This window comes from Pelmatolapia mariae, linkage group LG3_W, assembly GCF_036321145.2.
Source record: "Pelmatolapia mariae isolate MD_Pm_ZW linkage group LG3_W, Pm_UMD_F_2, whole genome shotgun sequence".
Classification (NCBI taxonomy): Eukaryota; Metazoa; Chordata; class Actinopteri; order Cichliformes; family Cichlidae; genus Pelmatolapia; species Pelmatolapia mariae.
Genome location: NC_086229.1, coordinates 72,724,583 through 72,747,963, shown reverse-complemented (window position 1 = coordinate 72,747,963; position 23,381 = coordinate 72,724,583). Strand labels below are relative to the sequence as shown.

Genomic DNA, 23,381 nt, shown 5'->3' with positions numbered 1-23,381 from the left:
TCAAGAGAAATGCCCCAGGCTACTCAGTCACTAATTACTGTTACTTTACTTTTATTACAAGTATTATACTGTAAAAGCAACAGGCTGCACGCTGCTTCAGCTCCTGTGCAGAACTGAATATCAAATATATGCAAACAACAGCATGTTTTCAGTCTCTTGCCACATCTGTAAAGACAGTAACATCTTTTTTAAAAGCTTGTACTTCAGTAACTTCTCATTAATCAGGAACTATGGATTAAAGTACTGTAGTGTACTGTAATGCTGAAAAGAGTGTAAGAGAAGAACTTCAGATCCTGAGTGTGTGAGGACAGAAGAATCAGCTTTATTTCAATTTTGAGGGATAAAATTTATATCTGAGTTTGATGGTTCTGTTGTCTTTGATTACAGGGGCTGCCCTCAGATTCAGACCTCAGCACCACCCAGTGACAGCAGACAGATCATCCAACATGTTCACATGTTACCTGCAAAATGAACTGATGAAAACAGTAGGTTTTCATCAGAAGGTTAAAGGACCACACGTGCTGTAGTGAAAGCTGCAGCTTTATTGATAAAGTTAAAGACAAAAAAAAACAAAGGATTAATCGCTCATGTAACTGTGTCACTATATATCAGCATTAACAGGACCTCAGTTTGGTGTTTCACAAAGCTGCTGATCTCAGACCTGCACAGCTTCCGTTTTAAACACTTGGGTCGTGTCCAAATTCATGGGCTGCATCCTCCTGAGGACCCGGCCTTCGCGGTCTACGTGGGCCGGGTCCTCAGAAGGTCGGGTAGGCCGGAAGTAAACGGCAGTGAAATTTGACGGTCTAGCCTTCTGATTAACGTCACTGCTGTCTCGGTGGAGTTTAATAAACTCAGCTGTCTGCTCCTTGCTATCTAAAATATAACAGGACACTGGCGTAAATTCTCGACCGTCTCATACTTCTGTTTAATCAGTTTTCTGTTTGACGTTTAGTCAGCTGTGTGAAAACCAAAGAGGAACCCACCTGGGGGATTTAATAAAGTTTTATTTTATCTAATCTAATCTAATAACTTTAATCTCAGCCAAACCGATTTACTCACGAACCAATAAAACACTGAAAAAAGCCAAACAATATCATTTTTAGGGTTGTCTAAGTGACTTATATATTACGTTTAACCTGAGTAGCGAAAGTCCGCGGTGATCTGAAAATGATGTGCCGGGAGTTGTGCCGTTCTCGGCGACTTCAGTTCAGTTCGAGCTCCCGGCTAGCTATCAAGCTGGTGGGTAACAGACGTCTCCGAAAACGTCGAAGCACTTTTGCAAATATGCGATATCTTGATAAACCGAGCAGATATTTGATGTTTACACAGCTACTTTCTCGCCTGAAAATATGTTAAAAGTTTATTTTATGACCCAGAAAAATTAATAAAAGTAATTTCAAAACTTAGTAGCGGCCGCCATTGCAGGAAACTGGAGTTTGGCTGGGCCGTGCTATGAATTCTGGGATATGGTGGACCACGAAGGACACACCCAACCCATCCTTCAAATTCGGGGAAAACGAGGACGCATTTGTCGGCTGCATTCGGAGGAGTCTACGAATTTGGACAGCCTTCGGCGCGTCACTGTGACATAATCGGTCTACAAATGCGGCCTCAGGAGGATGCACCCCATGAATTTGGACACAACCTTGACATCAAGCTGCATCAAGCATACTCAGCTGCATGAAGAGCATATGAGATTTTCTCTAACACAGTTAAATAAAACCTGATGAAGGTCAAAGGTCGTCACTTGTATGTTGAACTACAAACTTGTCATCTGGAATTCTTTCACAGGTTTTTGCAGATAGTGTGTTATTTACCATAAAGTAATTCAGAGTTATTCATTCCAGAGTAACCAGAGAGGATCACATATTTTTAAATATATAACTTTCTACAGGACTGAATATAATATCTTTATGTAAAAATCTGGAGCCTCTGGAGAGTATCCGAGTATTTATAACATTACACAAAGCAAAGGTCTCCATCACAGTGTTCATGAAATGCTGGGTGTATCCATCTCCTGGATCGGGCCTACAGAGGAGTGCTGAAGATTTCCCTGTGAGGGAGCTGCTGGTGAAGATCATGAGTCCTACTTGATCAATGCCATGAGCTTCAGTCTTCCTGGTGTTTCTTAAATGAAGCCTCTCTCAGTGAGTCAACAGAACTTCTGGCACAGGACAGCTGTGATGAAAGAAAAGGAAGAGGTTTCTCCAAACCTCTGGACCCAGGAAACCCAGCTTGGTCCTGGTGGTCTTCCTCACTAGTTTCTCTCCAGGGTGACTGTAGCTGTTGATATAATATGGACTCTATTATTAAATGAAAAGAACAAATTAGACTACTCTACTGAAACGTTCTGCTGATGTTTTTAAAGTTTCCATGTTACCAGGCTGTAGAGGGCTCTGAAGATTTAAACAGTTTTAGATCCATTACACTCACAGTCTTATGTTAAAATCTCAAAGGACAGCATGATATTTTTGATATTAACAGTAACTCTGGGCTTCTGTAGAGTGTGCAGATGATCTCATCGCTTTCTAAAAAACATAAGAAGTGCTGAATCCTTCAATAACACAGACTATTATTAGGGGCGATCGTGGCTCAAGAGTTGGGAGTTGGGAGACACTTCACCCGTTGCCTGCTGGTGGTGGTCAGAGGGCCCAGTGGCGCCAGTGTCCTCGTCTCTGTCAGTGCACCCCTGCTGCTACGTTGTAGCAGCAGTGTGTGAATGGGTGGATGACTGGATATGTAAAGCGCTTTGGGGGTCCTTTGGGGTCCTTAGGGACTAGTAAAGCGCTATATAAATACAGGCCATTAAGAGTATTAGTATCCGAGCATGGCCTTAAGTGTTTGGTGCCAACGCTCAAGTGCACCCTGCGACTCTGGGTGATAAGCACTAGACACGGAATAGGAAATGCCAAGGGAGATTAAAGTTTGTGTTAAATACCTCTGCCTGGCGTTCTTTTCATTTCAACCCGGATCCAACTGCTACTGTCCCCCACCCTCTTCGCCTAGCTTTCATTTAGTATCCGAGTATTTATAACACTACACAAACGAGCCTTCAACACAGCGCGTATGCTAGCGGCTAATCTAGCTAACGAATTAATAACAGAGTGATTTTAGAACTATAAGATGATAAGCTGTGTGTCTTTTTTATAACAGTGAAATGGTTGTATTTACCTTAATAAAGGAGTCGTCAGTCGCGGTAAACCAGCAAAAAAAACTCGAGCAGTCGGGCTACGTAAAAAGTGTAGGGGGGGCGTGTTTGTGGTCGCGTCCAGCGGGTGTGTGGGTGGAAGCGTTACACAGTCGCTCCAGCTCAAGTCACTACTGCGCAAACTCTGGCTCCAAATTTGCAAGATGGCAGCCTCCACAAGCGGGATATTTTGGCTTCATTTTTGCACAATGGTAGGAGGCGGTGTCGCGTCGTCCATCTTTTCTACAGTCAATGGTATATAAGCAGCTAATCAACGTTGTTGACAGGCTATGACAGCGTCCTTATGTGTAAATTTGATGCAGAACAGCTGATTGTTCTGTAAATAGTTTGAAATGTTTATTTAAAAATGCCTTGGTTGCATTAAAAAAATAGCTGCAAAAAACTTTGTTGTTGGCCTAACTGAGTTACTTTTTTAAAGAACTATATAATTAATTGCTCAACATTGGTCATTATATACTGTATTTTGCAGACAGAGAGTTACAGGACTATCTCCCAGACCACAGACTCATAATACAAGTCAGAGCTTTATGAAAAAAAAAAAGAAAAAAAGAAGAAAAAAGAAAGTTGTGTTTTCGAAATTGGAGTACAAGTTATTTTTACTTCCAATAGTGTTAACATACTACACAGGTCAATTTTTTTTTTACATTTTCATTGTAAGTGGACTAAAGCAGTTAATTAAAAGTAGTCTAACATAAATGTAAACACTGCAATTTGATTATTTTAATAAACATGTAACTTGGACGGATTCGACGCTGGTGTGACCACAGTGCAAACGTCTGATGTCGCTCACAGTGGTACAAGGGATCGCTCAGGGAGTTTGTGTGTTCGCTCAGACACGTGAAAAATTAGAGGGAACATTGGTCAGGACATGCTATATCATGTTTAGATGTAAGTTAGCAAGCTAAATCCCTGCTAATGTCTAACACTGTTAAATTTAAAAAATTCTGTTTTCATGGATGCCTGGATGTTAAAATTAATCATTACACCTGGTAAAGCAGCAACGCTGATCATTTTATTCAAGATAAAGGAATTTAGATATTTTTTCTCCTCTCAGTAATGCTGCAGCGATTGTTTGACTTTGGGTCCTGCAGCGGAGTTTGGGCCCAGATATGGCTAATGACGTCAGACTTAAAGACTCCGTAACTGAGTTTCTGTCATCACTGGTTCCCTCCCCTTCTCTTTCTGTGCCATTAGCATTCTAATGTTAGCACATAGCTTAAAGCAAAGCTTCAGATCCTGGCTGAACTGAACCACAACAGAAGAGCAGCTGTACCTCTCATCTTTGATTTTTTCTTCTTGTCTTTGATGATGATTTGTCCATAAGTGACGTCTTCAGTTCTCACTGCTGAGTAAACAGTAGCTGGATCACTGTCTGCACAATCAAACACACACAGAGGACATCAGTGCAGGCAGAACAGCTGATCGTATAGAGACTGATAGATAATGTTTAACAAGGAGAACTTAGATTCAGTAAAGATTTGGCTGCTGCGACACATAAACAGACCTGTTACAGAAGGAAGTGTCTACAGAGCTGAGCTTTTATCAGCAGAGTGAATGTTTAACATGTCATGATCTCAAAAACTACCAAATTGTTAACTTCACAAATGTTAGTTATTATCTATAAACCTTAAATCTAATTTAATTTGGTTACAATTTAAAAATGTAATATGAGGCAGTAAAGATTATTTTTTTAAAAAAAAGAATGCTGTAATAATTAATGCAGTTAAATGGATTTTATTTGTAGGAAATCTTATTGAGATTCACAGTCTGTGTGCAGAGTTTACATCTTTCAGAAACAATCTCTTTCTTTCTCCTTTTAAAACCAGCAGCTCTGTGGGAAAACACTTGTTGCCTACATATGTTTCTATAATGAGAAACAGGATGCTGGACGACTGCAGAGCTGTTAACTTCAGTTATCCACAGACCAAAAACACACAGTCCAGCTCACAGTGAACAACACTCAGTAAGTACAGAGTTAACACACGTTACATCTGACTAACATGATCGCACACACGTTTTATACTTCCAAGCTGTCTGTAACGTCCTCGTAACTTCTTATATAACTCAAATATAAGCATCCATTATATGATCACAGTCAGAAACGGTGTTCCTGAACATAAATCTAATTCTAACCATCATCCTAAAACCCAGTCTGAATTTTTAAAATGGTGTTAGGTCATCACTTAGATTGTATTCACTCCTCCACACATGGGGGTGTTTTTATTTATGTACGCTGATCATTGGTTGGAGACTGAATGGTGATGACTTTAAGACTGGCTGTTCCTGCCTACATCCTGTTTCCAGTCACGCTGTGTTTACTTGTGTGATGAAGTTTCCGTATCTACAAGAGCTAAATTAGTTTTTTTGGTACACATTATTAATGTTGTATATAATCCACTTTTGTAGCATGTGGGGTGGGAAGCCACATGCTACAATAAATAAATAAGTTAAGGAACAACAACAATAAAAGAGGATCTATAATCAGCTTTTGTGTCTTCAGTTTTATTTGATGGTGGTAAAATCTTAATCATAAAGAGGCTTCTGATTAGAATTTATTTGATATAAATGTAACCTGACTCCTAAAAACTTTCATTTGGTTCATTTGGTGTGTTAATTATATTTAATATATTTTGTTTTTATTTCTGCCCTTTGTTGTAGAAATTAAAATCATGACAAAATAATTATTTTTTAGTTGTAGTAGCGACCCTAGGAAGATGTGTATATACAGATTTGTGCATAATGTTTTTGAACCCCTCCCTAATTTCCACCAAAGAAAAATAAATGAAAAAATCTACCTCTGATTTGACTGATTGGCTCTTGATGATGATGATGTGATATTTTAATGTCACTGTACATGATGTCATCTTCAATTACAATGTTGTCACGTCTACCTTTTTCTTGATCTGTCAAAATAAACCAAAGTAAACATTTAAGAATCTAAATGGACGATTGAATTATTGAAATATTCATCTTTCAAATGTTTGTAAATTTTAAAATATCCACACAACACAAAACATCACAATGAACAGTGTTTATTAAACATTCGGGAGTCTGAGTCTCACCCTCAAGTTTCCTGTTAACGCATCGTTTCACCAGCAGAACCAGTAACACCAGTAAAACCACAACACAGACTGATCCAACAGATGACAACACAGGTATGAGAGGGGAACCAAGAGGAGGTGTGGATGTAGGTGGAGGTGTGGATGTAGGTGGAGGTGTGGATGTAGGTGGAGGTGTGGATGTAGGTGGAGGTGTGGTGGTGTGTTTGTCTAAAATAAAGCAAACACAGTCATTAAGTTGCCGTCACATTGTGAATGTTGAAAGCTGCAGAAACACAGACAGGTGAGTGTGTCACCTGTGACAGTGATCCAGCTGGATGGAGACTCTCCATGACCGCTGATGTCACACTTGTAGAGGCCTTCATCAGACCTGGAAACATGCTGGATGGTCATGTGACCTGTAGGCTGCTTCCTGATGAGGGAGCCATCTTTATAGAAAGCAGCTGGGAGGTTGGAGGGAGTGGTCTTTGTTTTACAGAGCAGAGTGACGTCATCTCCCTCCATCACAGGGAGGACAGGACTCTGCAGGATCACTGATCCACCTCAACACAGAGACAAACTACAGCATTTCATCCATTTACACACAGCTTCACCAACACTAACTCCACACACTCAGCTTACCAGTGACTGTCAGGTTAACCATGTTACTGATGGGACCCTCTCTGGACTCACACCAGTAAACTCCACTGTCCAGTGGGTACATGTAGCTGATGTTACAGGAAGAATTAGTCGAACCAGCTGGATTTCCCCACCCATCTCCACACTGAGTCCTCTGTCCTTCAGTTGTGTTTCTCCTCAGAGTCCATCCAGCAGAGCTGTCGTCCTCCTCACAGCTCAGAGACACAGAGTCTAACTTAAAGAACTGAGAGCTGCTGGGACTCACAGTCAGACGAGCTGTGAGGGTTACAATGAAAAACTGATGATCTGTTAGACTTTACATTGTGAAACATGAACCCAATCAGGTCGTATCAGTGAACATGTATCAGGTTTAAACTGTGACAGAAGAAGGTTACTGACCTTGGTTTGTTGTGCAGCTCAGCAGTGAGATCAGAACTAAAGAGAAACGATACTCAGGTTGATTTGAGGTGAACATAAAGAACAACTCCACACAAACAGCTGACAAACACACAAACTCTGATATATCTGCTCGTTTTCAATTTGATTTAATTTATTTCAAGAAAATTTGGAAAAACTAAAGTTGAAAAGTATGTAATGGTAAACTAGTAACATCTATATATATTCATACAGTTTGTACTCTTCTTACTCCTGTACTCGAATAAATTCGAGTACAAAAACAGCACTGAATGTGATTGTTGTGATCATAAATGTGTGTACTGACTAAACCGTTTATTTAATGCAAAATATCTTTTACTTTTAAAACCACAGTACAGTCATGTGTCCACTGTGCAGCTGTGCTGATATAATGAGTGAATGATTTGATCTTTTCACTGCCTGCTGTGTTTCCTCGACTCCTGAGCAAAGATAAAGAGTCAGTTCAGACCTGCAGTTGGTCCTCGTGGTGTTTTGAACTTGAATTCAGCCTGATTTGTTTTTCATGTCTTCTCCTCCATCATCAGTTATCAGGAGAGCAGACAGTCAAAGTACAAGAATTCAAACAAACACAGAGATTCTACTTACAGAGCAGACACAGCACAGATGTTTCCTTCATCGTCCTTCTCACTCATCTGAGCTTTTTTTCATTTCTGACACCAAGTAAAGCCCGCCCTCTTCCTCTGAGCACCAGCTTTCTATTGGTTCAAACACAGGGGTGTTTTCCTGTGTAATAATATTCAACATTGCTATCAATACATTTTTCAAAAAATGCCTCTCTGTGCAAAATGTGTTCAAAAACATAAACAACTGTGGGATACTGTTTGTCCGTGATTTGAACCGGGGGAACAAATCGTGGCGGGATCAGCCTGATGTTATTTGTATCCCCCTGTAACTTTACTGTATGAAGAGCTAACATCTCCAAAATGTCAGGAGTAGTTAGTCATTACAAGAAGTGTTTGTGAACTAAAAATCAAGAATGTGGGATACTGTTTATACGTGATGTGTAGAGCCCAGCGCTGCTCCCGATGAAGGGAAAACCAATTCTGCTGGTGGAGACCTACCTAGGCAGTTTCAATTCAATTCAATTCAATTCAATAAAACTTTATTGATCCTGAAGGTTGACCCCGAGGGAAATTGGGTTAAGGCTACCGACCTTTGCCAGCGCCGTCTTACCCATCCGACCATACATACATTACACAAACATCACATGGGGAAGACAGGTCAGAGGGGTATAACATGGAAAAGCACAACATGAGGAAAGATAAGGAGAAAAAATAACTCCCCCCAGACTGAGCTCCAACAGGGAGATCAGTTTGAGAACAGAAAAAAGCACCTCTGCACATAGCACATGAAAAAAACTCTAATACACCAAAGAAACACATGACAAGCAACAGGGGTGGGTAAAGGGTGAGAGACAGCCGATTTAGACAGTACATCCGGGCCTGCAGCCTATGCGCTGGTCTCCATGATCCACCGTCAGCATCGGAAGGGAATAAGCGTCGAAGGCGTTTGGAAAGGGAGGGGGGATGATTGTGTGCATATCATTGTATATGTATGTGTGTGCGTGTCCAGAGTTCAGCTGAGACAGTGTCCTTTGCCCTTCCAGGCTAAGTAAACAGTCTTCCAGCCAACCCAGGTGGCCTTGCATGGAATGGGAAGAACAGTCACAACACAGTCTGTTATCAGGGTGTTTGTGTTCGGCTCCAGTCTTGCGACTGCAGCTGGCGCCAGAGGGTATCCGCATGAAGTGATGGTGCTTTTTACTTTAGTGCGAACAACTCATACGATTTTCAAAGCTGTTCTACAGTCCAGCACTGGTCTCTCATTGGAGAGCCGCGAGCTTCGCCATACTTGCGTTCTGTGATGTTGTCATTCTTGTGCTCAAGGAGCCGATTCTGAGAACTCACAACAGTGTGCCTCCCCGAGATGTCTTCCAATTTGCGCTCAGAGATGTTATTCCGAGCTAGCCCTTCCGAGATGTAATCCAGTTTGCACTCAGAGGTCTTGTTCTGAGTATTCACGGCAGCCGTAAGCTTCTCCAAGATCTTATCCATGCTGCACTCAATGAGCCCATTTTGAGAAACTCACGTCTCTTCCCACCGTTTCAATCCCAGCGGGCAGCCTTGTGGAGGTTTGAACAGCTGGTTCCGCTTCCTTTAATCTTCGATAAGCCAGGGCCAAGCCAGCTCCAATCAGCCAGAACCCTGTTATCATGGTTCAGAATAGGTAGATATCTTCAGCAGTCAGGCTCACCCAAGCCCAAACTTCTCGTTTGAGAAAGGGGTGTCAATTGCATTCAGGGACCAGTTGATCCAATCCATAATTCCTCTTTTAGGTTTTAGAGAACAGACTGTGAGAGAGTGTTCCAGGGGAAAGTAATACAAAAAAACACGAGACTAGACAAGGACACAAGAGGCTAAGCAGGGAAGCTAAGGGAGAGGAGAGGAGGAGAGGAGAAAAAGTGCGACCGCCTTCGTCAAGAGCAAGAGCAGAAGAGCAGTTGTGCAGGTGAAACCAAATGGAAGATATGCTTCATTATATTTTCTAGTCTTTGGCTTCGAATGAAGTTGGTTTGGAAACATATTCAGTGATGCCTCATCTCCTGCTTTGCGTTTGTGTGGGAGCCCCATCAAAAACCTGTCCATTATGCTAGCAGTGTCCAAGTGTTGTTGTTTTTTCCCCCTTTCATACCAGCCCCAGACTGTATGATTGTATCTGGATGTTACTGATTAGCAGGTATCTGTGTGATGATGATGATGATGATCAAAGACATCAATACAATCCAACACAAACTCTCGTAGAGGACATAAAGTCAGAGAGATATATGTTTTGAAACAACAAGGAGCAGGCACATCTAGTACACGTAGTGTGGCAGCAAAAAAATGACATACAAGCAGAGCACAGCAGCCAGCACAACACAACCTTTGGCTCCTTTGCTCTAGTTAGCAATGAGCACATCATGGTGCATCCAATGTGAAAGGCTTGACTCACACTGCACTGAAGCAGTACTGTCACCATCCTCCATCTTTAAAATGTATCACCCTTCCAGGACCTGAAGCTTGGTAAAGTGAAACCACAAAACCACGTCATAAGCCAAACCCATCTGTTCTCTGATTGGCATGACACTGACCAATCAGGTGAAAGAAAGGAAAATCAGGTCAAAATTCGTACTCGTACGTTGAAACTCACACACAAGCAGGAACTTGGTAGAGTTCACACGTAGTTTTTTGCTTTGTATCTGTAACCAAACTTTAACAATAACATTTGTAACTTGTGTAAATCTTTTTTACACACACAAATTTTCATCTATAGATGCACAAACACAACATTATCAAATATTTTGGTTTACGAGGTTACAAAACTTCACAACTACACAGTCTGATTTACAAATACAAAATATTTATGAGCACAATTGGAGCCCATAGAGCTGCTCTGGATGTTTTACATGTACTGGTTCAGTTCATCATGTTCACTATTTAATAACTAAATGTCACAAATAACTGATTTTTCACTTTCTGTAAAATAAACTGTGTGATAGTTAACTTGATTCTCGACACATGCAAACAAAATTCATCAGTATTATCCAACATTTAATTCACACTATCAAGTTAACGTCTCTGACACAGACAGAAACACTTCACTAAGTCCAGAAATGTTTCAAACCTCAGTATATGACAAAAATCCACAGTGTAAATAACAAACACACAGAGACATCAAACCTACATTTAAATCTGTGGTGACATGTGATATGATGAAGGTCACATGATTTATCGTCTCTGCCAATGGCACAAATTAAAAAGGAATAATTTAAAGTGAAGAAACGAGCACAGCATCCCAGGATGAAAAGATGGTCTCCAAACTGATGGTTCACAATCCTTTTACTGAACAGCCGTGTATGTGATCACACAGTAAAAGCTACAAAACGTACAGAAAAAAATTACCATTCATAACTGAAACATTGTGTTAGTTTTAACCTTTTTCCTTATTAATCATAAATGAATTACTTTAAATAATTACACCTTTAAGGCCCTTGAACATCGAGTGCTTTTGCAGTGTATATTTATTCAACCCTTCTAACATTTAGCCTCTTACCTTTTCTATACCCGGAGATAAAATACACCATACTACGATTGTCTTTGACCTTAAATAACATATAACAGTGAATCTTGTAAACCTTTGCATCGCTGACCAAACATGACAAATTTACCGAGGTGCGTGAGCGCCCTCTAGTGGGTGAAAACTTAACCGTTACACTCAGTAGCCGTCAGCAGCTTTATGCTCCGTGAAATAACAAAGTCCACATTTACACAAAAAACTTTGACACCAACTTTGTTCCCTCATCAACCAGGTGAAGGGAACTATTTGCAACTTAGAATTCCACCTTAACAGCCTTTTTCCCATTTCTTAACTACTGAGCAAACCTCTCTGTACGTTGGAGCTCGTGCTGCTGTACAGTTTGCATTGACTGATGCTTGACACCTGGTCGTTCTACTTTCCAAATAAAAACATTAGCTGTGTCCAAGCTACAACAGAATAATATGCACGTATGAAACAGTCTATGAAGGAAAATATTAATGAGGTCATTTACGATGAGTGACTGAGACTCATTGATGAAATAACAGAGGATGATAACAGGATCAGACTAATCCAGTAGTTTATTAATTCAAACACAGAGACACTCACACACTGACCTTTGTTCTCTGTCCTACATGCAAACATTTGGAGCTCACAGACTCTGTGATCACTGAGTTTTCAGGCTTTTCTAATCCTGTGTGTGAGCAGCAGGAAACACAAACACACATACAAGACCAAACATACAAAACAAGCAGCTACACTTTTTAATCACAAATAATAGTGTTAAAATACCTGAATGAAGGAAAACAATCAACATTTGTAACATTTGTGTTATTAATGAACAAACAAATAAACTCTGAGTGCATCATTCAGTTAAAAAACTCAATCTGCAGCACTTCATAGAAACTCAGATTTACAGTTCCAGTGACGGGACTCATGTTTTTTACAGCTCGACATGTCAGAGTGATGTCCTGTCCAGACTCAGCTGGGATGTTTTTCATCTCTGAAAGAGGAAACAACACAGAGGAGAGAGGTTAAAGGTCAAAGTACAATTATGATCAGAATGATTGACTTTAAATATTTTGTTTATTTCCTTTGACATTTGAGTTTATATTCATGTTGGATTTAATTTAATTATTTAAATGTTTTAAAGTTTTCATAGTTGAACATGTTCTGTTGTCTCGTTCTCTTTAATCTCTCTCACACTCCTGTCACACTGGTGTGTGTGACTGCAGCAGCATCTGCACATGTGCAGCTGTCGCTGCTCCTCCTACACTCAGCTTCAGTCTAACCTGAAGCATCACTCAGCACTTCCTGCTTATAGTTTTGTTAACATGTTGATGTTTCATAACAGAAGAATTTAAATATGAAGCCAGAGTGATGTGTTAGTGAGCTGTGTCGGGCAAACAGAGTCGTCTCTCTCACCAACCTGGTTAAATCACCATGGTAACGTATGCTGAACACATGTAAATATGGAGCTGAACATTATTTCTGTTTGTTCTGTAACAAAAGTTCAATAAAAGTTTCAGAGTATCAGGATCAGACAGAAATCTGTGAGTGTGCAGCTCCATAAATCTGTAGCTTCATAACAATCATAACACTGTGACTGTAAAACACTCTCAGCTGTATTTAATGAAAAGATGATGAAACCTGCTGAGTGTAAAATAAGCAGCATCAGTTACAGAGAGGGTTGTTACACACACTTTGTTTTTCTTCCTGCTGCATTCAACACACACAAAGTTCATAGAAACATGAAAGAGCTCAGTTTGACTGAGACAACATTTCTACATCCAAACTGAGTCACAGCTCATTCATTTGTAACTGATCAATGATCCTGAACACAATCAGGCAGATTATTGATCGTCTAGAATCCACAGACCTTCATCTACACTCAGATCATCACACAGCGTTTGTGTTGTCACTTCATTCAGTGTGTGTAACAGCTGATCTCAGGTCTGTGTTGTTCATCTCTCACAGAACAAGTTCTTACAAACAGCTGAAGCTCCAACACAAAAACACTCACTGACTCTGAGATCAGAGCTCAGAAATTCATGTGTGTTTGTAACACAGTTTGACTTTGTGTCAGTAAATCTCATGAACAGCCTGAAGATGAAGAAACTGTAGTTCAGAGTCACTGACCGACAGCACAGACACACACTGTTGGTCTGAGTCTGAACATGATGATCATCAGAGAAATAACATCAGACTCTGAACATCCAGCTTTCTACAGCCGTCTGCTGGATGTTCACCATCATTTATTTATCTTTGTGTTTGTTCATCTGACTCACAATCAGGCTGAAGACGCTCTGCTACATGTGGATCAGCAGGATTCAGTTTACATCTTCTGTAGATAAAGAAACCAACAACAGCAACAACAAGAAGCACAGCAGAAACTGACAGACCAGCAATCAGTCCAACAGGTCCTCCTGTGTGACCTGCAGGTGAGAAACAGGTGTGAGGTGTCAGCTGTCAGGTAGGTGATGAGTGAAGAACAGAACAGAATCCATTTCCTCTTCAAACTGCTGTCAGACATTATCTACTGCACTCTGATCACATCACTCAGACCAGCTGCTTTCTACAAAGTCTCATCAACAACATCTTTAGAAACAAACATCAACAACCAGGAAGCAGCTTCACCTCTGATCACACACACACTCAACTCTACTCACTCACCTGGAGGATCAACATGAAGGTAGGTGCTGTTGATGAGCTTCAATCTGGGTCTCTCTTGGTTTGTTTCTTTTTGGGCAACACGACACTCATATGTTCCAGTGTCATTAATCGTCACATCCTTCAGAATCAAAGACATGTCTCCATCCTTCATCTGTCTGTCCTGCAGATCCACCCGGTTCTTAAAAGATGGATGCTGGCCTTCTGGAACAAAGTGTCCATCCCGGTACAAAAACACATGTTTATCTCCCAGGTCAGCTCTGTTCCACTCTACAACTATGAAGTTGTTGTTTGGAGCTCGACATGTCAGAGTGACGTCCTGTCCAGACTCAGCTGTGATGATTTTCTGGTCTGAAAGAGGAAACAACACAGAGCAGAGAGGTTAAAGGTCAAAGTGCAACTGTTCACGTCTTCAGCAGCCAATCAGAAACACACAATAAAAGATTGTCTTCTGTTATTAGATGATGATCTTTGATTGTGTCTCTTCTTGTGTCAGCTGCTCCCTTCAGGCGAAACCACAGCGAGTCTTCTCCTCCTCCTCACCTGATCCCAAGCATCTTCATCAGGGCTGATTTGTGACAGAAGGACAGCAGCAAGAGTGAAAGGGAAGCTTTAAAGATGGCAGTGAGCTGCTGTGATGTTTGCTTTGGAGACTCTGACACAAAGACAGGAGGCCGAGCTGAACATGTTCAGATTTTCATTGAGAGCAGAAAGGACGAGATTATGAAGGAGTTGATCAGAGGGAAGCTCAGGCTGAGAGGTTTGGAGACAAAGTTCATGAGAAAGACTGAGATGGATGAAAAACATCATCTGAAACCATTTTGTGAACAAATAAAAACAAATCTTTAGTTTTAGAATCTGTTAGTTTGATCAAATGTTGTTGATGGACGAGTTCATTGAGACTCTGGATGTCTGTCAGACTGAGTCACTGCTTTTATTGGAACAGCTGTACTGATGCTCCTAAATCTGGCCTCTGACACAAACCTCCAAACAGTAAGAATGAAAAAAGAATAAAACCATTAAAAACTCTTCAAGCAAGAAATAATCAAACCTGAAAAAGAAGAAAATCATCTGGAAACTAAACTGAACTAAACACAAAAAGTCCAAATGGAATAAAAACTCAAACTAATGAGAAAATACAAAACTACAATAACTGTGTCCACAAACAACAACATGTGCTGATAAAGTTCGTCAGCCAGTTCGGACTTTACAGCGGGTTTCGACTCCGTGGACGCTCTGCTGCCTGGGATCCTTTGTTTACTTGCGCGACGTCGAGGGAAAACAAAGAGGGGGAAACGCGCCGGAGTTTTGTGCAGAACGCGACAGAGAAACAGCAAGCCACCTCTCCCCAGCATCCTGCTCGCGAATCTCCAGTCTCTGGACAACAAACTTGACGAGCTGCGTGCACGGATTAAACACCAACAAGACATCAGGAACTGCTGCGTTCTGGCCTTCACAGAGACATGGCTGGGGCCCAGCGTCCCCGACTGCGCCATCACGCCGGATGGATTCACTGTTTACTGGGGAGACCGAACGAAGGACTCAGGCAAGAAAAGGGGAGGAGGGGTGTGCTTTATAGTTAACTCTTTGTGGGCTAGAGATGTGTGTATCTTAAAAACTTACTGCTCTCAGAGCCTCGAGCTACTGACCATTAAAGTCAGGCCTTTTTACCTCCAGAGGGAGTTCAGCTCAGTTCTCCTCTCAGCTGTTTACATTCCTCCACACGCTGATAAAGCTTCGGCTATGGACGAACTGTATGACATCATTACTGGACTTGAGAACAAAAATCCAGAAGCTGCCTTTATTGTGCTGGGAGACTTCAACAGAGCCAACATGAAGAAGGTTCACCCTAACTCCGAGGATGCTGATGCATATAAAGCAGCCAGGTATGACCTCTGAAAGTCCATAAAAAAAGGCCAGAAAGGACTACAGGGACAAAATGGAGTCCAGCTACCGCAGCTTTGACACCAGGCGACTGTGGAATGGACTGCGCTGCATCACTGACTACAACAAGGAAAACACAGTCAGTGTTCAGCCCACTGCATCTCTCGCAGACGAGCTTAACAACTTCTATGCTCGTTTTGACGCAGACAACAGAGAGCAGATCCTCTACCCTCAGGAGGACAGTGAGGCTGCAACTTTAACTCTGGAAACAGAAGCTGTGAGATGGACCTTCAAAAAGGTCAATCCTCACAAAGCTCCACGACCGGATGGCATCCCAGGCCGGCTACTCAGAGTGTGCAGACGAGCTGGCAGAGGTGTTCACCAACATCTTCAACCTCTCCCTGAGGCAGTCAGTGGTCCCCACGTCCCTCAAAGCATCCACCATCATTCCCGTTCCCAAAAAATCAGTGGTCTCCTCTCTGAATGACTACCGTCCTGTTGCACTGACATCCGTCATCATGAAGTGCCTGGAGCGGCTGGTCAAAGGTCACATCTGCTCCTCCCTCCCTGACACACTGGACCCTCTTCAGTTTGCCTATCGGACAAACAGAGCCACAGAGGATGCCATCGCCCTGGCAACACCCACCACCCTTACTCACCTGGAAAAAGGGAATACTTATGCAAGGATGCTCTTCATCGACTACAGCTCGGCACCATCATCCCCTCAAAACTTGCCACGAAGCTCGTCGACCTTGGGCTGGGAACACCGATCTGCAGATGGATTCTAAACTTCCTCACAAACAGGCCCCAGGTGGTGAGAGTTGGTAAGCACACCTCCTCACCACTCATCCTAAACACAGGTACGCCCCAGGGTTGTGTGCTTAGCCCCCTCCTATATTCCCTGTTCACACACGACTGTGTTGCTAAACATGAGTCCAACATCATCATCAAGTTTGCGGATGACACAACCATCATAGGCCTCATCACAGACAACGACGAGACGGCCTATAGAGAGGAGGTGATGGCACTGTACGAGTGGTGTCTGGAAAATAACCTGACTCTCAACATCAGCAAAACTAGAGAAATGATAGTGGACTACCGGAAACGACCAGTCAGGGAACACCAGCCCATCCACATCAACGGTGTCAAGGTCGAAAAGATCAGCAGCTTCAAGTTCCTTGGAGTCAACATCACCGAGGACTTCTCCTGGACCCTTCACACAGACACTGCTATCAGGAAAGCTCGCCAGCGGCTTTACTTCCTGAGGAGGCTGAGGAAGTTTGGCATGAACGCCAGCATCACCTCAAATTTCTACAGGTGTGCAATCGAGAGCTTGCTGACGAGCTGCATTACAGTTTGGTACGGAAGCTGCTCTGCCAGCAGCCGCAAATCACTACAGAGGGTGGTGAAGGCAGCAGAGCACATCACTGGCACGAGGCTTCCTGCCATTCAGGACATTTATCTCCAGCGATGCCTCCGTAAAGCACACAGCATCATCAAGGACCTGAGCCACCCAGCACATCAGCTGTTCTCCTTGTTACCATCTGGCAGACGTTACAGGAGTCTGTCTGCTCGGACTACAAGACTTAAAAACAGTTTTTACCACCAAGCCATACGACACCTCAACCACAACACTTAAACACACACAACACAGTCCACAGGACGCACTCAGAAGCTACCTTGCAGCTTCACAAGTACTCTGTTTAATCTGCACTGGTTACTCCACTTTATTGATATTTATATTTAAAAAGTGCAATACTGTAATAATTTAATACCACTAAAAAACTTTGTACTGTTCAGTTTGTACTGCTGCTCATTCCTGTGCAATATCCCATCCCCCACCCCCTGTCATATTCCTTTTCAAGATTTTCTTTGATCACTAGTGTACATATATTTATATATACATATATATTTAGTCATCTTTCTCTTTTACTACATCTCTCTAATATTTTGCTCTTTACTATTTTTTTTATTTATTTTTTATTATTTTATTTTTATTTTATTTTATTCTACTGTACCATGCTGCTGAGTGACTGTCTTCTGCTCGTCAAACACATTTCATTGCAATGTTGACCCTGTGCTAACATGCATATGACAAATAAAACTGAAACTGAACTTAATAAGTGAACATAATGTGTGAGAGAAAGCAGCCTCTCATTATAAGACACTGTGAGTCTCTGCATGCTGCCTTTATGGAGCTATAGCTGTTTGTATCCACTGAACAAAAAGCTTTGTAGCTGTATACTGACTCCTGACATTACAACACATCACACTGACACACACATTACACTTCTTTGCAGGGCTGGACTGGGACAAAAAATCAGCCCGGGAATTTTGACTAGAGACCGGCCCACCAGGTATTATGGGAAAAGCCATAAAGCCTTTGAATGAAAACAAACGTCGTTGTGACAGTGATGTACACTGTCTTGTTGGTATATATGTATCAATCTAGAACTTAACTTATTAAACCTACACCATCCTCCCTATTCTGGTATTCTAAACAGTACTTAGCCAAAACCCAAAGACTGCTTGGTTTACCTCCTGAACTATCTACAACACATGGAGGAAACCTGAAATTAAGACAGAGAAGACTAGAGGTGAGACATGACCATTACTGAATATTAAAAATAATAAATGACAGATTTAGTGATATTTTCATAAACTATTTATTTACCACATCAATACAGCATGACAGGGCAAAATATTTTTTCTAACATGGCAACCTTTAAAATAGAGCTGCACGATTTTGCATAAAATGAGAATCGCGATTTTTTTGCTTAGAATTGAGATCACGATTCTCTCACGATTTTCTTTTCCAATATAAATATTTATTGCACATATTAACTGCACATCAACTTCGTAACAGTTGAAACTGAACATAAAAACAATAAATAAACATAAAAACAATAAATGCCTCACATTTTGTGGTTGCCGCAAAATGTTGTACTGCTTGAAATTCTGTCTCCACCGTTGCTCGACACTGCGTGTATAGAGCAGGTAGTGCAACAATAGAAAAATAGTTGCGGGATGGCACTGTGTAGCGTTTGTCTAGGGTGATGATGATTTTCCTAAATCCCTTGTTTTGCACAGTGTTGATATATCTTTGGTCAGGTTATAAGTAATAGCCTCCTTAATTTCTTTGTGCCTGCGGGAGTTCGGCGTGTATAGGGAAGCGCTGTATAAGGTTCCCGTTATTGATGTTTGGGTGGTTGACCGGGACGGATTTTCTCCTGTCACTTTCTCGTCATCCCTGACGTGTTTTCTGTTGTTTTTTCCCTGCCAATCCGGTTGTTCAGTGATGACGTGACGAATCCTACTTCCGGGCCTAAAGTAGTCTGCGATTAATATGGCTTTTTTGTTGTTAACATGTTTAATGTTTTGTATTTTCTTCTATTTAATCTCAAAAAGCTCCTAAAACAGTCAGTGATCACTGTTGACCTCCCTCGGCTTTTATTACCGCTAATCATTTATTTAAGCTCAGTTTTTAAAACCTTACGATGTAACTACAGCACAGCCCATGCAGCAGTATATGAATGACTAACCTCGTATTGTGGATGGATTATCTCACTTGTTCTCCTGGCTGAAGTTTAGTCCTTTTACAGCATCCTGCCATGCGATTAGATTTGTTCCTGACCACCGAGAACACTCACGTTAACTTTTATCGAGTGGAAAAAAAAGTTAGCTTGTTTATATTATGCTAACATAGCTGTGTCGCTAGCGGTCACGTAGCACATCATTATATACCAGCTAGCCAAACTTCAGTAACCCTACAAACGTCTCTGCTGTTTAGTTTTCTGTCTTCATTTATGTTGGAAGTGATAGCAGAGCTGTACGTTTGAATTTGTTTCCAAAACCCCTCAGTCAGGACATGCTATATTGTATTTAGATAGAAGCTAGCGAGCTAACTTCCTGCTAACTTCTAACGCTGTTAAATGTCATAAATTCCATTTTCATGGATGCCTGGATGTTAAACTCAATTGTTACACCTGGTAGAGCAGAACACTGATCATTTTATTAAAGATAAAAGACTTTTTGAAGACAGTTTTTCAACTCTCAGTAATGCCACAGTGATCGTTTGATATATGGACCTGCATCACGGCAGGCACAGCTTCTGTATCACGTGGTATAAGGCTCCGCCCTTGTCATTTGTTGAGCAGGAAGAGTGAGCGCTTGTTTTCATGCAGATTACGTCCCGGATCAAAATGCGGTACAATCGTCGTCGTCTTTTTTTTTTTGTTAAATCGTTGTCATTTGGAAATGAGATCGCACATAAGTATGAATCGAGATCGCGATTTTCTAACGATTAATCGCGCAGCCCTACTTTAAAACGTGAAAAGAGATAGAAAGACAGGTGAGAAAGAATAAAACTTCCTCACTCAAAACTTACCATCAAAACTTAATTTTGATGGTATTTTACACACAGTACTGGTACAGTATCTAGAAAATGTGGGAAAATACTGGTATCATATACAGTACTTACTTCTGAAGAAATTATGTTGGGACCCTGAAATTACTATGTACAATAATGGATTTCTATACATTTGACATCAGATGAAAACTTTGGTTGTATGATTCAGATAATTATTTGTTAAAAGCTAGAAATTTTAAATGAGAATAAGAAAGAAACATATTTTTTGTGTCCCCCTTTCCCTGGTAATGCCCTACCTGGCCCCCTGGCAAAACTTTGCTAGATCCGCCCCTGCACAGTTACCAGCTGTCAGCTACTTAGAAAAGGATCCTGGTGTTATTTGTCTCCCAGAAACAGTTCATAACTTCCCTTCAACCCCTCATCCCTCCAGGAAACATCAGCTGATACTAGAAATTAATATTAAATAAATTCTAACAACAGCTCGTCAAGCTTAAAGGTGCTTTTGTTGTTTAACGCGACCTCCGCTGGTTTGCTCTTTCTGACGCAGAGAGAAAAGCCAGCTGATCATTGATCATTGATCAGCTGATCGGGACAAATCGCGTTGCTTTTCACCTCAACTTTATAGTTCGATCTCCTCGGCTGTAATTGGTCCAGCCCAGAGTCCATCATAACCAACTGGCCAATACACCACTATTCATTTATACCGTTGAAAAAATAAAAGAAATAAAACCCCATCGGCCCATAAAAACGAAAAATGACGAGCGGCCCACCGGGCAAATGCCCGGTATGCCCGATGGCCAGTCCAGCTATGCTTCTTTGTGTCTGTGCTGCAAACTGCACCAACACACAGACTCCACCCAGCTTTGTGTTGATCGCAACACTGAATGAATCAGAAACTAATTCTTAGAGAAATATTATCAGCATGTAAACCAGACTGAGACTCTTTATCTCAGAAATAAACTCAGTTTAGTTTCTAACAGTTAAATCTGACCTGCAGAGACGAACAGGACAAACATCAGTGTGGAGCAGAGTGATGCAGTTACAGCAGACATGTCCGTGTTCTCTGTTTCTGCTGATCTGACTCTTAGTTTGTTCTAAATGTCTGAGTCTGTTGGTGTTTTCACTCAACTGAACCTGAGTTTACACCTGAACACATCAGATTAAATTTAAGGTTTAAATAAAGATAAAGCTGCGGTTCAAACTCTTCCGTGTCTTTGAGGACGTCGCGGTAGAGTGACGTTTGGTAGGCTGGACCCATTGACTGTAGAAAACAGTCAATGGTTGGACGAGGGGCGATTTTAGCCCATTTTTGGGGGTGCTGAAGCACCCCCAAAGATTTCTTACTTTTTTTGACAATATTTGCTGTTTGTGTGACACACTACTAAAAATATAAAAATCATACAGTACTTGGTTGAGACGGAACATTTTAACAACAAAAGTTTAACCCCCCCCCCCTCCCCCTCCCAAAATGGTTTCTTCCAGCTCGCCCCCCCACTCTGGCTCTAGGGTCGTTGCTGGTGTTGTGCCCAAAAGTGATTGTCTGCCAGAAAGTGATTGCCGTCCGCGGGAGCGCGCACAGCTGCTTAAAGCTGCAGCGCCCTGATTACTTGCGTTGCCAGCTACTTCCGTGCAACTGATTAACGTGGGGAGAAAAAAAAACCCAAACACATTTATGCCTTTGTTATTAGGCAAAGGTATGCATTTATGGAACTTCAACATTTATTATAACCGAATTATGACGCTTGTCAGAAGTTTGCTTTCATTGTGTAGCGCTGTCACGAATGACTACACGCATCACGATGGAATAATTAATGCCTACAGGTTTAGTATCTCTACTCTCGTTGCTCATATTTGTTATAAGACTGTCGAATAGTAGTTAAAACAATAAAGACCTATTGTGCCAGTCTCACAAAGACTCTTTCTTGTTTGTGCAGAATAACGACTGAGAACATGGCATTTTAGCGCTACCAAAAGGTGATTGTGGCCTATAACTTGTAACTGAAACAATATTTCTGCTTCAAACTTGCTGGAAGTCATTCAGAAGGGACATATGTCACATATTATATCTCAAACAGTCCCTTAGAATTGCTAGATAACCTTTAAGAGAACAATAAAACTGATAACATGCCATTTTCAGCCTGCCAAAAAGTGATTGCCGCCTATATCTTGTCACTGAAACAATATTTCTGCTTCAAACTTGACTGATATCATTCAGAAGGATCATATGTGACACATTATATCCCAATCAGTCTCTAAGAAATGCTGAATAACTGTTAAAGGAACATTAATACCCAAAATATGCCATTTTCAGCCTGCCAAAAAGTGATTGCCGCCTATATCTTGTCACTGAAATACTAGTTTTGCTTCCAACTTGCTGCATGTCATTCTGAAGGGTCATGTGTGACATATTATATCTCAAACAGTCCATTAGAACTGCTGAAAAACTTTTAAAATAACATTAATACCGATAATATGTAATTTCAGCCTGCCAAAAAGTGATTGCCGCCTATATCTTGTCACTGAAACAATATTTCTGCTTCAAACTTGTTGGGTATCATCCAAAAGGATCATATGTGGCACATCATATCCCAAACAGTCTCTAAGAAATGCTGGATAACCTTTAAAGGAACATTAACATTGATAACATGCCATTTTCAGCCTGCCAAAAAGTGATTGCCGCCCATAACTTGTCACTGAAACAATATTTCTGCATCAAACTTGTTGGGTATCATCCGAAAGGGTTATATGTGACACATAAAATCTCAAACAGACTCTAAGGACTGCTGAATAACTTTTAAAGGAACAATAATACCCATAATATGCCATTTTCGACCTGCCAAAAAGTGATTGCCGCCTATATCTTGTCACTGAAACAATATTTCTGCTTCAAACTTGTTGGGTATCATCCAAAAGGATCATATGTGGCACATCATATCCCAAACAGTCTCTAAGAAATGCTAAATAACTTTTAAAGGAACAATAATACCCATAATATGCCATTTTCGACCTGCCAAAAAGTGATTGCCGCCTATATCTTGTCACTGAAACAATATTTCTGCTT

The 23,381-nt window shown here is 41.2% G+C and overlaps 3 protein-coding genes across 4 annotated transcripts in view; all 3 read right to left on the bottom strand.

The window, feature by feature from the left end:
* LOC134624791 (barrier-to-autointegration factor-like protein) overlaps nucleotides 1-23,381 on the bottom strand; it is a 361,649-nt gene that overhangs the window by 186,803 nt on the left and 151,465 nt on the right. The window lies entirely within an intron of this gene.
* LOC134647042 (high affinity immunoglobulin epsilon receptor subunit alpha-like) lies at nucleotides 4,441-7,939 on the bottom strand. The gene is made up of 6 exons (XM_063501174.2): nucleotides 7,909-7,939; nucleotides 7,288-7,323; nucleotides 6,892-7,164; nucleotides 6,567-6,812; nucleotides 6,253-6,480; nucleotides 4,441-4,583 (listed from the first exon to the last, which is right to left on the bottom strand). Exons 1-6 carry the CDS (start codon nucleotides 7,937-7,939, stop codon nucleotides 4,441-4,443), a joined length of 957 nt encoding a protein of 318 aa, XP_063357244.2.
* Nucleotides 10,976-21,542, bottom strand: LOC134624788 (programmed cell death 1 ligand 1-like). Of its 2 annotated transcripts, XM_063469844.1 has the most exons (4): nucleotides 21,312-21,542; nucleotides 14,071-14,418; nucleotides 13,686-13,832; nucleotides 10,976-12,400 (listed from the first exon to the last, which is right to left on the bottom strand). In XM_063469844.1, coding segments are annotated over exons 1-4 (558 nt in total). In that variant the 5' UTR covers nucleotides 21,373-21,542; the 3' UTR covers nucleotides 10,976-12,398. The 2 variants fall into 2 exon arrangements, with proteins under 2 accessions (XP_063325914.1, XP_063325915.1); XM_063469845.1 differs by lacking the exon at nucleotides 13,686-13,832.